This window comes from Abramis brama, assembly GCF_963993115.1.
Source record: "Abramis brama genome assembly, chromosome: 21".
Taxonomy (NCBI): Eukaryota; Metazoa; Chordata; class Actinopteri; order Cypriniformes; family Leuciscidae; genus Abramis; species Abramis brama.
The window spans coordinates 5,981,426-5,996,396 of record NC_139983.1 but is presented as its reverse complement, the minus strand read 5'-3'; the positions used below and the strand labels follow the sequence as shown (position 1 = coordinate 5,996,396).

At 40.6% G+C, this 14,971-nt stretch overlaps 1 protein-coding gene across 3 annotated transcripts in view; it reads left to right on the top strand.

Moving 5' to 3' along the window:
• The window catches only part of ralgapa2 (Ral GTPase activating protein catalytic subunit alpha 2), a 191,051-nt gene that overhangs the window by 64,302 nt on the left and 111,778 nt on the right, over positions 1-14,971 (top strand). For all 3 annotated transcript variants that reach the window (XM_084096035.1, XM_084096034.1, XM_084096033.1), the window contains exons 7-9: positions 9,756-9,871; positions 9,980-10,118; positions 14,334-14,536. In XM_084096035.1, coding sequence (XP_083952161.1) covers positions 9,756-9,871; positions 9,980-10,118; positions 14,334-14,536 — 458 coding nt within the window. The remainder of the gene's footprint in view (positions 1-9,755; positions 9,872-9,979; positions 10,119-14,333; positions 14,537-14,971) is intronic.

Genomic DNA, 14,971 nt, shown 5'->3' with positions numbered 1-14,971 from the left:
TACGGGAGGCCTTGACCGGTGGCGATCGGCTTTGGCCTTGGTGCGCGCTCCCACCTGGAGTAGAGTCTTACGGGCTCTAGTCCAAGTGCGACGACACCTCTGGACGAAGGCGTGAGCGGAGGAGACCGCGACTTCGGATTCCAGACTAGGAAAAATTGGTGGCTGGTAACCTACACTACACTCAAACGGAGATAGGCCCGTAGATGACACTGGCAACGTATTGTGTGCATACTCCACCATAGACAATTGCTGACTCCATGAGGAAGGATTCTTGGAGACCAGACATCGCAACGTTCTCTCCAAATCTTGGTTGGCTCTCTTCGTTTGACCATTGCTCTGGGGATGAAACCCTGAGGACAGACTGACAGTCGCCCCCAATAATTTACAAAACTCTTGCCAAAATTTGGACACAAATTGGGGTCCTCTGTCGGAAACCACGTCTGTCGGGAGGCCATGTAAGCGAAAAACGTGATTAACGACGGTCAACGGGAGGGAGGGTGGGAGGGCGGTGACAAAATCTAGCGAAATGTGGGACCAGGGTCTCGAAGGGACAGGCAGCGGTTGAAGTAGCCCATCTGGGGGTCGATTGGAAGTCTTACCAATGGCGCAAACAGAGCAAGCCAAAACAAAACTGTGACCGTCACGAGCCATGAGTGGCCACCAGAATCGTTGCTTGACCAAAAACTTGGTACGACTAACTCCTGGATGACAAGCCACGTTGGAACAATGCCCCCACTGAATAACGTCGGACTGTAATCCCTCCGGTACAAATAAGCGATTCGGTGGGCAACCGGCCGGGGGCGTTACCCCTTCTAATGCTCTCTTGACCTTCGATTCGACCTCCCATACGAGTGTGGAGACAAATAGATTCTCGGGTAAAATGCACTCGGGAGTAGACGGGCGTTCGGAACGGTCAAAAATGCGCGATAAAGAATCGGGTTTGATGTTCTTGGAACCCGGGCGGTACGAGAGTGTAAAATCAAAACGTCCGAAAAAAAGTGCCCACCGAGCCTGCCTGGAGTTCAATCTTTTTGCGGTTTTAATGTATTCCAGATTCTTGTGGTCGGTCCAGACGATAAAAGGTACCCCCGACCCTTCTAACCAGTGACGCCATTCCTCCAACGCTAACTTGACTGCCAACAACTCTCTGTTACCAATGTCATAATTGCGTTCGGCAGGGGACAAACGATGGGACAAAAACGCGCATGGGTGCATTCTGTCGTCTGTGGGAGAACGCTGGGATATCACTGCACCTACCCCCACCTCTGACGCATCGACCTCCACCACGAACTGACGTGATGGATCAGGGATGGGAGCCGAAACAAAGCGGCTCTTGAGTTTGGCAAATGCAGCCTCAGCTGCGTCTGACCACCTGAACGTAGTCCTGGGGGAGATCAAGGCGGTCAGAGGTGAGGCTAGTTGGCTGAAATTACGAATAAACCGTCTGTAGAAATTGGCGAACCCCAGAAACCGCTGTAGGGCACGTGTTCCTGGAGAGATGATGAAAAAATCAATATGTCATCCAGGTAGACATATATGAACTGGTCGACCATATCTCGCAGCACGTCGTTGACGAGTGCTTGGAAGACTGCTGGGGAGTTGGACAAACCGAAAGGCATGACCAAGTATTCAAAGTGCCCCCTGGGGGTGTTAAAAGCAGTCTTCCACTCATCCCCCTTCCTGATGCGGACCAAATGATAAGCATTACGTAAGTCCAATTTAGTGAAGATAGACGCTCCCTGCAACCTCTCGAAGGCTGAAGACATCAACGGCAAAGGATAAGTATTCTTTACCGTGATGCTGTTCAACCCTCGGTAATCAATACAAGGTCGCAGAGATCCGTCCTTCTTCCCCACGAAAAAGAACCCCGCCCCCGCTGGAGAAGAGGAAGGGCAGATGAACCCCGTTGCTAGAGAATCAGAAATATATTTCTCCATGGCCCCCCTCTCTGGAACAGAAAGCGAATATAACTTGCCTTTAGGCGGAGTAGTACCTGGCAGTAAATCTATTGCACAGTCATAGGGACGGTGCGGAGGAAGAGACGCAGCCCGAGACTTACTGAACACTTCCTTCAGGTCCTGGTACTCCGCGGGCACGTTAGATAAATCCACTGCCTCCTCCTGAAACACAGAGACAGAAACAGACGAACAAGCAGACACAAGACAGGACTCATGACATTTAGTGCTCCATTCCAGTACTGCTCACTGCTGCCAGTCTATCTTGGGGTTGTGGTTGAGGAGCCAGGGATGTCCTAGAACAATGGGTGCGAGGGGTGAGTCCAGTATGTAAAATGAAAGATTTTCAGTGTGATTGCCTGACGTGACGAGCGTGATGGGTCCGGTGGTGAATGTGATGTTGGGTAGGTCTTGACCATTGAGTGCGTGGACTTCAATCTTGTGTGTGAGTGGTAGGAGGGGAACTTGAAACTTGGAACGCAAAAACAGTCCATGAAGTTACCTTTGGCCCCTGAATCCACCAGTGCTTGACAGTCGTGCTCGTGGGCTGACCATCTTAGTCTTACTGGGAGGAGCGTAGATGTAGATGAGGTCTTCTCGGCGGAGATCCCACCCGACAGTAGCCTCATTTTTACTGTCGGGCTTGGCCTTTTACTGGGCAGTTGAAAGCGAAATGTCCTGATGCCCCGCAGTACAGGCAGAGAGCCCTTGGGATCTCTGCCTCTCCTTCTCCTCCCGAGTAAGCCGAGCTCGCCCGACCTGCATGGGCTCGTGATCGTAGACGGGGCTGACCGCATCCCCGCCGCTGGACCGTTGATGTTCGGCTTCTCCCGTCAGTCGGCTGGGTAGCCTCCGCCGCTCGACCCGAGATAAACGTGCGTCTACTCGAAGAGCCAGTTCGATTAAGCCATTGAGGGACGTGGGCAGGTCCAGGGCGTAGATCTCCCTCTGGATGCGGTCAGCCAGCCCATGCAGGAACATGTCCCACTGCGCCTCCTCGTTCCATTGACACTCTACCGCCAGAATCTTAAATTCAATAGAATAGTCAGAGACTGACCTCTCTCCTTGTTTGAGCTCAGCTAGTACGCGGGCCGCCTCTCTCCCGGTGCTGGCGCGGTCAAAGACTCGTTTCATCTCGGCGGAGAGTGTCTGGAATGAGGTGCAGCATGGGTCTTGATTCTCCCACACCACCGTTCCCCAAAGTGCTGCCTTCCCAGTCAAGAGCCTGAGCACGAACGCCACTTTGGCCGATTCGCTGGAGAAAGTCCTAGGTTGCAGGGAGAAATGCATCTAACAGCGGGTTAAAAACGCTCTGCAAAAACTGGGCTCACCTGCGTAGGACTCAGGTACAGGAAGGCGGGGCTCTGACTGGGAGGCATTGTCCGATGGTGTGGGGGGAACGGCCGGTGTGGGTGGTGCAGCGGGACTTCGCATAAGTTGGAGTTGCTGGGTGAGCTCGGACACCTGTGTCACCAGCGCTTGAACTGCTCTCGCTGTGTCGTTGAGATTCTTCTCCTGTTGATCCATTCGCTGTATGCTGGTGTTGACAAATGACTCGAGTGATGATGATTCGCTTGCTGCTTCCATGGAACGGTCAGATCATTCTGTCATGGTTACAAACAGAAGGAAGCAAGTGTGCAAGTAAAACTCTGTTTATTGAATGAAGATGAAAAAAGTCCGGTGATGAAGTGGGCAGACTGGTGACAGAGGGACTAGATGGTCAGCGATGGTGTCCGTGAAGTGAAGTGATGCAGACGTGACGATCCAAGTGAAGACGTAATCCGGGTGAACAGGAAACAGGAACGGGAACACGAACAGGAAAGCAGACAGGAACAGGATCACACACGGGAGACATCAAACAACGATCTGACAATGAGAGGAGAGTGCGGTGAGGTTTTAAAGGTGCGTGAATGAGCTGCAGCTGGAGTGATGAACGAGATCAGCTGGACCGCTGATCAGTCAGGATGAGCGGTGACGCCCACTCACACACACCCACACACACATAACAACAGTAACACGAGACGAGAAGGAAACGAACCGTGACAATAACACACTGTTGTGTCACAGCAGATAAATCATTCAGATAATAGACCAGTAATCTCTGATTTAAAGAAAGTATAGACAACATTAGTAAGAGCTAGGGCTGTGTGATTAATCGAAATTGATTTTCCAAATCAGAATGTTAAGTAGTTAAACTATGGGATCTACTTGATATTAAACAGTGTTATTAAAAACACACTAAGCCGCGAAAGAGACACTGTTCCCCAGGCGGCTTTCTGTGTGCACGCTCCAAGATGCAAAGTATACTATGGGCTATACGCGCATAAATGGTCAAATAGCCTACACACAAAAATGAGTATCCTCGTAAACACAGTCGGTTATGTCTTAAGTGAATGTAAAGAGTTGAGAAAGAAAACGTGTGTAACAGTATATTGGATCCAGTGACTGCAGCCCAATGTTACTGCTTCAGTCTGTCATCACTGTTAATCAAACAACAAAAGACAAAGAAAAAATCACTCACTGCTCTTGAATGAATAACTTTGTAGCTTTAATAAGAGAATTTCTGTTGTAGACTATTAGTTACTTATCTGAATACCACTGTTTGTACATCTTCCTGAAAAACCTAAAACACTGTTTATTTCATTTGTAATTTTGTTGTATTTATTTGTTGGTTTTGTTTGTAATTATTTTTTTTGTTCTTATTGTATTGCTGACTATTTATTTATTGTATGTAACTGTTTTGAGGATCTTGTACTTATATATATATATATATATATATATATATATATATATATATATATATATATATATAAGTACAAGATCATTATATAAGTACAAGATATATACAAGATATTTACAAGATAAGTACTATATATATATATTAGTCAACCTAGTAGTATTCTTTGCTGAAGTATCGATAATTGCGAATATTCACTAATATCTAAATTTTTGTTTGTACTGATAAGAGTAAGACATCATTTGAAACTGTAAAGGTTCTACTTTTAATTCACAATAACAAAATGTTGTGCATTTGAAAAATCAAAAATCAAACAGGATTCACTTTCTGCCGTCTCGGTCTCCTTGAACGGGAAGTACATCACAAAAATGAACTAAAATTCAGCATATACTATCCACACAGACATGAGAAACATGTCTATCCACCTTATTCCTGACGAGCCTACTGTGTTTTGAATTATGGGTGGCACTTCCGGTTTGGGGAACTTCCATTCAAAAAGGCTGAAACGAATCATTTCAAATCATAAGGTTGCCCTACAAATAAAGCTGATCCATCAGTTTGACTCAATGCGCTGTCAATTTTCCTTCATGATTTATTTTCAGACATCATGAGAATAACGTAACACTTGGTATTTTAACGTGATGTTATAACAAGAATATCTATGGCAAGAGCTTTTTTCAGTCACTGCATTCTTTTCGTCATAATTATTTTCTTTTTCCCCTTTGCAATCCGCTGTAAAAGTATGAAAAAGGACAACATATCCTGCACATGTGTGTACAGTTCTCCCGATTTAATTTACAATATATCCCCCATTAATAATTCACTGGAATGCACAAAGAATGATATTTAACCCGTCCGTTATTGCTGTGGAAAGACTTGCGCTTTTGGGGTTATTCATGGTCTGTTGAAATACCTTGCTGATGCTTTTACACTTTTAAGTGTCCTTTTAATGTTCGATGGTTGAAGGGTGAGTAGAATAATGTCATCATTGTACCCAGTTTAAGAAAAAAATAAAATACGTACTGTATTATTGCGTTTATAGTGCGAGCCTTTCCCTGATTGTTTACAGCTTAACGGAAGTTACACCCATAATTCACGCAAAGCGTCATGGGGTGTAGGAATAAGGAGGATAGAAATCTTGAAATGTCCTGACAGCCTCTTTAGTCCCATTTAGACACTTCTTAGAAGTTAGCAAAGCTTTTAAAAAATCACAAAGTGGTATTACTGATGTATTTTATGTCATACAATAAAACATGAAAATACATTGAGCTTGTGTTCACTACAGACCTTTTTTCAGGCATTTAACCAAAAACCCATTCAAAATGTCCAAAAATATGTCATTCCTGCAGCACTCTATGTGACGTATGGTCCATGAACTTGTTGACTGTTAATCTTCAGCATTGGTAATGATAATAATAATAATAATAATAATAATAATACGTTTATTTTAAATAGCGCCTTTCAGAAAACTCAAGGTCGCTATACAATAAAGTACAAATAAACATGTCATAGAAACATGACAATACAAATAAATTGAGATGGATAACATAATAAAATGTTTTTAACATTGTTAACAAATGTTGTTGGTAAGGTAGTGACTGCTGGGAATGACAACGTAAGGTTGGAGTTTGGCAGGACTTTTAGTGCTCATTTCCAGATGCTTGTACTCTTTTAAAAAGAAGATCCTAGACAAATCAACTGAACTCAAAACGAATGCTGTACATGCACTTGAAGTACCCAATAACCCTGATAATTTTCTGTGCTCACAACTTTGTCCTTCATTCATTTCATCCCTCACCATTTACAGCACATCTACTGTATGTTCCTGTCTGAGAATGTAATTTTTAATGGCAGCCATTAATGCTCTTTGTGGCACAAAGGCACTTTAAATCTAGTATTATTAGAGTGTAATAATCAAATGGCGACACAACATACTCAGAAAAGGAGGTCAGAGTCTGTTAAATGCTTAAAGGAATGATTTCCCTTGATGTTTTCTCTCGGAAAAGATTTTATTGATGCCCTTGAACTGCTAATGACCCATTAATTTCAAAGCACTGTGCATGTGTTCATATGTATTTGAAATCAGTGAATCCTTTCTGTCTGTGCTGACGTGCTTCATGTCTGAATAGATTTCATTAGTGAAACCCAAGCTATTCACGGCGCTGAAGGTTGTTCAGCCCTCTGAAACGACAAAGGCAGTAGTGACAAAACCTAAAAAGCAATCTATTTGCTAAAAATAAGCCGGATGCAGATCTTGCAAAAAGTCATGAAAGAGTTATGAATCAAAAAATTCAAATTGAAATAATTATCTCATTTGTTTTTACTTGAAAGGTGAGGAGTGCTATTTTTTGGATGTTAACCCTTTAAACCAAAAGTGTACCCCCGAAATAGGTATAGTTTTAAAGATTAGAAACTCAGCTTTTTAATGCATATAACCATTTTGTTCAGCTCTTAACGAGTGCCAAGTATTCCCTCTTAAACGGAGTGAACCACCTGTGGGCGCCACCTAGCTACTAAACAATGTATAATCATATTTTTCAAAACTACTCCCTTGATCAACACAAAATAGTTGTCATCTGAAAGTCATCTGTCATCTTTACAATGAATGTAGCCACTTTAATTAACTCCTAAGTAGTTTTGAGTTATTTGCAGATAAATAAAAAAAAAATTTCATAATTGATTTAATATTTTTTGTACTTTAATGTGTCAAAAACATCATACAGCTCAGATATTTACGTGTCATATGTCATTTGAAAGGTCTCACAGAGTAGAATACAACACGCATAATTATTTTGGGCTTTGACTAAACTTGAGCGAGATTTGGTACTTTGAAGCCCCGCAAGACCCATATGTAAAATAATATACAGATGCAACATTTATGTCATGTTTTCGCTCGTTACTTCATGAAACATGCTCCGATTGTGGAAAATGGCACTTCAATATTTACAGCAGATTCTCACTATTGAAATTAAACACAATCCATTGTGTTGATCATGAGATATTCCTCATGGAGTTACCACACATTACTCCACAGGTGCACATATATCTAAGTAAAATCAAATGTAGCTTTCACGAGGCATTTTTCTTTGTAACTTCGTGAGAAATGCATGGATCGTAGAAAATGGCACATCATTACTTTAAGTGGATGCTCCCGATTGAAATGAGTCCAAAATCAACATAATCCATTGCGTTGATCATGAGATTTTCCTCATGGAGGAACAATTTAAAAACTGCCCATTTGGGGGTCAAGAGCTAAACAAAAAGGCTACATTGATTCCAAATGCTGTAACTTTTGATAACTTTATGCTATCACCACAAATTTTGATCCAGAAGCAGTTCACATGTAGGGGAACTTCACCAAAAACAAACAAACATTTTTTTCCTCCTACTGTACCTGAGTTATTTCATATCAAATAAGAAAGATGTTAAATTAGAATTTAAAAAAGTAGATACATATGTTTAAAAGTTTTCTATCAAACAATACCTACCTTTTGACTCCTTCATATAGTTTTGGAGTTGTGGGTCTTAACTTTTATGTGTCACTCAAAAAAAAAAAAAAAATGCCTTCATGGCTTAAAGGGTTCAAATGCTTTCTGTACCCAAGTTTATTGGGCATAGACAACTATAAAGTCTCAAACATAATAGTTAAGCATTACGGTGTGTAACAGACTGTGTGGAGCTGACAAAGCACACTCTGAACTTCTGGCTCAACCAGTGATGTGAATAATTTGTGCAGGATTACCTGTTGTTGAAGGGGTAGGACTATCATTGTGTGCTGAGGCATTACTTTTTCTACTATGCATTTTTCTTTTTTCTTTTTTACTTTCTCAGCTTTCTTTAGTGTGTTATGTTGCTGTTTGAGCATGAAAAACGTCTGCGAAGTCCCTCCAAAGGGAGTTATTCTCTATATCAGTGTGCACTCTTTCTGAAATGTATCCATTGTAGTCTTGCAGTCCATTGTAGAGTTTTCTTCCGGGAACAAACACGTCACAATATTCCTAATTTAAATAATTCCCACCAAAGGCATACGCGGAATAAAGGGCAGAGGCCTGGTTAGTTAGTAGTGTGTTGAAATAGTGTAGTGAAGTAGTGGCGTGATATATCCCAAACATGCTCGAATCGCTTGACCAATCACACTGGTCCAGCTGACCAATCAGAGCACAGTGTGCTTTTCAGAAGGAGGAGCTTCATAGAGACAGGAACTAAACTGAGCGTTACTGACAGACTGGGAAGAGAGGAGCTGCAACAACGTCAAAGATTGGCAAAATGTGTTTTATTGAACATCATGAAAACCTATTCTAGTAGAGCCCAAAAACGAAATCAAGACTTTGTGAAAGGGCATAATATGGCCTCTTTAAGATCAGGATTTGAACATTCATCCAAGTATTGTTATATTGTGCAGCTTGTTGAGGGGTGGAGTGTGATTGAACATGATGTGAAAAAAATCCCACAGACTTGCATTGAAATATCTAGAGCAGTGGTTCTCAAGCAGGGCGCCTCAGCAAACTTCCACAGGGGCCTCAAGTTGGCTTAAAAGGATTTAAAATAAGATAAAACAGGTTTTAAAATAAGATAAATTGCTAAAAAATAAAGTTGTAAACTGATGTCATATTTGTTATTTTAATTTTTTCCCTCAACAACTGTCATTTTTATTTAAAACCAGGGTTCTCACGCTCTTGGAAAACCTGGATATATAAGTGAATTTTAAAAGTGTAATTTCCAGACCTGGAAAACTGGAAATTTATTTAATGAATATGATTTTTTTTTCTACTTATGTCAAGCTGTGTAATATTTTGTTTGGTAGAAATTGTTTTGAAATTAAATAATATTTGTAAAAATAAAATAAAAACTAGAACATTCATGTAAATTATTTGGTCATAAAACCGGTAAATGCTAAAGAAAATAAATAAATAAACTGTATAATACAATGCAAACAAATAAAATGTTAACAAAAAGGGTGAAATTAACACCTTAATCTTTTTTAGCTATTTTGCAAATCTTTCTGGCAAATAAATGACATAGATGTCTTTAAATGATCATACTCTGTGTTTGTGGTTTTGTAGCCAAGATTGTGCCGGAGGAGATCACCCCACTGGTGCCTGCGGTTCCCGGAGAGAAGGTGGCAGACGACCACACCTGTTCTGTCCTCCAGATCGTGCTCAAGGTCATGGTCCTCCAGGTGAGAGAGAGCTGCTCACATCTGTGTTCTGTCGGAAATCGGCATGTTTCTCATAACTGGATTGCCGTGATGTACTCTGAACCCCTGATATTTGTTTTCACCCCTCAGGCATCCAGCTTGGACTGGAAAAACAAAGAGAACCAGGACACAGGCTTCAGATTTCTCTTTTCCCTGTTCAAGAAGTACTACCTGCCTCATCTCTTCCCTTCTTTCACAAAACACACTAACCTCTACAAGCCACAATTAGGTGGGTTTGAGACAAGAGACGTTTCACTTTAAACCTGATTTTAGCAGCTCACAATTTCAAGAACTAGCCAAGAGATTCAAGTATTAATGAATAATAATTTAGTATCACATATTATCTCATAATAATGATAGTTTTCAGACAATCTCTCAGCACAAACTTAAAGGGGCTCTATGTATAATTCAGAAACCCTTGTTGTTAGCGACACCGGTGGCCATCGAGTGAACTGCAGCCAGCAACTTTTTGCCCATGTTCGCACTCGCACATGAGTAACGTACAAGAGACTGAGCGTAATTCAATGCCTTGATATACTCATGACAAAGTTCTTCTTCGTTCTTTGCTTAGGGGTAAAAAGGAGTGGAAATACCTTTGCAGCGATATGCTAAACATCTTGGCGCCGTCCACACTGCTGAGAGCACTGTTTAGATAGATATGTAAATATGTGCTGCATGCTTTTCTCTCAATAACAAAATAAACACAACAACACAAATGACAGCAGTGGGAAAGCTGCAGTTAGAGGTAGGGAAGGCAATTGCAGAGAGGTAAGCTATTTAGCTTTGAAAGCATGAGATCCCACCCTCCCTTCAGTGCAGAGCCCCGTCTCCTCCGAAACACATGAACGCACACAGCAGATTCTGCAAAGCATCACGAGAGCCAGCGTTGAATGACCTCATGTCTCAAAGCTAGTACTGTCAATCGATTAAAAAAATTAACTCGACTAATCACTAATTTTTCTGTGATTAATCGCAATTAAAAACACTTATGTTTTTATAGGTTTATACAAACTTGTTTTGGTCCTCCTGAGACACAGAAGGTATATGTACATGTTTTAATATTTAGACCACTTCTGTTATTGATTGCTATCAGGATGTGGAAAGAGTTCAGCCAGACTATAACAAAAAGTGTTTATAAAACTTGCTCTACCTTTAAGAAAGCATCTGATCATAGTGATGTGGATATATTTGCGCCAGCTCTGATTCACAGCATCATGTCGACAGATGAGGTAATTACAATTACACTGTTATGATAGTTTCATTATAAAGGATATTTGAGACTATAGACTATACAGATCTGACTGTAGTTTGAATGAGTCCCTTTTCTTTGCATGACACAATGACATTAAAGTACAGCTCTTTCGGCATTATCCTGAACATTGTATAAGCATTTGTTTCATGTGTCAGAGAACAAAAAAAGAAGCTCTTGTGAGCGCGCGAAAACGTCAGATCCTTTGGATTCCTATACATAAAAATCAGTCTACAGGCTTTTAAAGACAACCTAGGAAGTCGGGAATGTCTTGCTTTTTGATTTTCGTTTCAAGCTGTTCACACGTTAGCAATACAAAAAGCAATTAATACATGAGAATTCTTACATACTGCCCCTGTAAAATATAACTGAGTTCAATTTATCAGTACATGGGTCATTTCTAGGGGTTTGACATGATCTCGTGCCACGAGATCTCGCGAGATTAAAATGTGACGAGATTTCTCATCGAGGTGAAAAGCTGTCTTGTGATATTGTCATCACGGAGGGTGAGGGTGAAGTTAGTATAGAATATGCCATCTCTACATTTACATTACGCCTCCACTTTCGTTTTGTTTTATATAGAAATAAAACCATTCAATTCAGTTGGATAACAGTCGCTTCAATTCCATCCAGCTCATCCAACACGAGCTGCAGTCGTACGTAGTGCAGCAGGAATCGAGTTCACTGATCACGTGATGAGATGACTGACAAGACCATGGCGGAGGATTCGATGCACAACAGAGCCTACGCGTCTGACAAATGTCTTATCTTGTAGAATGTGCGCGATTTCAATATCTCGCATTTTGAAAGCGGCTCCCTGATGCATGCAAATATCTCCCAATATGAAAGCTATCTTAGGCTGGGCTGTGTAGTTGTAACCATCTCTTAGCTCTGTGTCATGCTTGAAGAAAAAGTTGGTCTCTATTTGCTCTTTGAATATTGAGAGAGTTATTTGATTATGGTTGCACTTATTGTTTGCACTTTTATTAATTTGTATGTATACTGTTTTTATTCCTATGATCAATTTGTGGAAAGAAGTTCAATTAGGAGGTCAAAAGTTGTAGAAGCTCATAAATCACGTACAGCTCTAAGGTCTGAAGAGATTCATGAAATCATACAGGAGAGAAGTGAATCAGCTGAGTTTGTGGCAAAACCTTTCACAGTGCTTGAGTATTGTTGATAATTCATACCCAGAATGTAGAACTGAAATGACATTCAATACAAGATGATTAGTTTCAAATGCACCCACAGAATATTTTTCTAGTCATGTATTTCGTCATTGAGGATTTCTTAAAAATACTGTGTAAAAATCTCGTCTCGTCTCCTTCTCGTGAACTCAATCTCGTGTCTCGTCTTGTCACACCCCTAGTCATTTCTGTACTGTCTAACTTATGCTTTTAAGGCAACATTTCTATCAAAGCGGATACCAGACTTCCAGATATATGTCTTGTTAAACTCCGGCTCAAAGTTGGAACACTGACAAGAAAATGAACAGGAACTTTAACACGATACGAAAAGTAGGAATGCCAGTATGAGGGGTGTTTCATCAGGATGGGATGTTTTAGATTGATGGATTCTACAAACACACACGTGAATAGTGAAAATACTGTGTAAAAATCTCGTCTCGTTCTCGTGAACTCAATCTTGTGTCTCGTCTCGTACATTGTCTTGTCACACCCCTGGTCATTTCTGTACTGTCTAACTTATGCTTTTAAGGCAACATTTCTATCAAAGCGGATACAAGACTTCCAGATATATGTCTTGTTAAACTCCGGCTCTGAAAGTTGGAACACTGACAAGAAAATTAACAGGAACTTTAACACGATGCAAAAAGTAGGAATGCCATATGAGGGGTGTTTGGGAGGTTTTAGATTGATGGATTCTACACAAACACACACGTGCCATCTGTAGCTGAAAACACTTGTATTGTGTGATGCTGCATCCACACAGATGGGTGTTAATGTAAAGTCCCAAGGCTGCTGTCATATTGGCCAGCAAAATAATCAAAGATAATACATAATGCACTATAAGTAATGAATTATTCTCTGGTTATGTTGGCTGTCAATGGTTTGTTCCCGTGTTTGTCATATATTGTTCAGTGTTTCCCACAGGATTTTGTTAGACCATAATACAATTTTCTGCAGTTTAAATTTTAATGCCTCAGTCTGATGCACTTTGAGAGCAAATAAAGAGCTCAAACCTTTACAGTGGCCAAATTGAATGGAATAAAAACAAGTAATAAAAACTCAGTGAGTGTTTTAGCGCAATTTTCTGACGTCATGGGATCACAACACTAAGAGATAGTAAATCTTTTTCGTTTTTTTTTTTTTTTTGCGTTCCCGAGATTAGACCTTCCTTAACATAATGCCGAAAACCCGAAGTCTCTAGGTGGTCTGGTTGAGGAGGAGATAGAAGTGCAAGATTGGTGCGCACAGACAGAACAGAAATCATGAGTTAACAATCGCAATTTTGTCCGTTGGAAAATTGCGCTAAAAATGTCTTTGCATTGACTTGATGCTTGACTTTAAAGTGGACTCAAACCTCTTTTTAGTTGTGATAGTGTCTCAGTCCACATGACATCAACACTGGTGTTATTAGAAAGCCAAGCAATTTTTATAATAATAATAATTATAATAATGATAGCAATAATTTATATAATTGATCATTTAGATGCATATATTGAATATTTCATGAGTATATTCATTAATTTTCAGTAGTAAAATGATATTACTCTGTACTCTTGAGCTTTAACTTTGATTGAAAATTGCAGGGAGATCTTTGCTTCTTTTCAACAGAACAGACTTCTTATTACTGAAAGTCTAGTGAAATGCTGCAATCCCAATCCATCCACAACAATGCTGGAAATTATACCGATGTGAATTTAAAACATACCTGGCCCTCTGAAGTGTGTGTTAAACTCTCAGCACACGCAGAGATGGGGTTTGTGGCATTCACTGTGAACTGAGCCGCTCTGAGATCATATGCTCAGTTGATTAAACCACAACCTTAAGTGCATTAAGCCATGTCACAATTTCTATTTTAGTTGGATTGATAGATGCTGTGTCAAAGCAATGGTGAAATACTTATGAGAAGTGTAAAAATATTTTCGGTTCATTATGAAACTGTCTAGGCAATTAACTGGAAACACTTGTTATTCCTTATTTTTAGTTATAATTTTCCCTCTCTGTCTCTCAGATCTTCCCATTCACAGACCCAAGCCCCTCTACATCCAAGTGACACGCAACAGCGAGAGTACATACTGCACTAGGGATCAGTATCTGGCTCCCCGCGTGGCCTTCATCACGTGGCTTGTTAACTTCTTCCTGGAGAAGAAGTATGTGAACTCGGCCACGAGCAGCTCTAAGAATGGAGGAGAGGTCCTTCCTAAGATAATCCAGGTGGGAGGAAGCTTGATAACAAAAAAACATATGGATTTCCCTCATTTAAGCTGTCTACTGTCTAATGTCTGCTAGCTAACGTGGACAGATATCTTCTGAGCCAGCATTCTCACTCAAATGACACCTTCATTATAGACATAATTCAGCCAAAATTCTGTCATCATTTACTCACATTTTTGTTTTAAAAACACAAAAGCAGATTTTTTAAGCTGTTCTTTTCCATACCACTTGCTGTCAAGCTCCAAAAATTACAAAAAATCACCCAAAACAAATGCCATTAATATTGTATATGTTTTGAGTGATGACAAACTTGATGCTTAAGAATACAAAACAATTAGCAAAATGTATTATATGACATGTTGTGTTACACATTCGTTTGAATGTTAGCGATTCCAAATCAGCTGTAGCAAATTAGCTAAAGGGAAACATGGACAA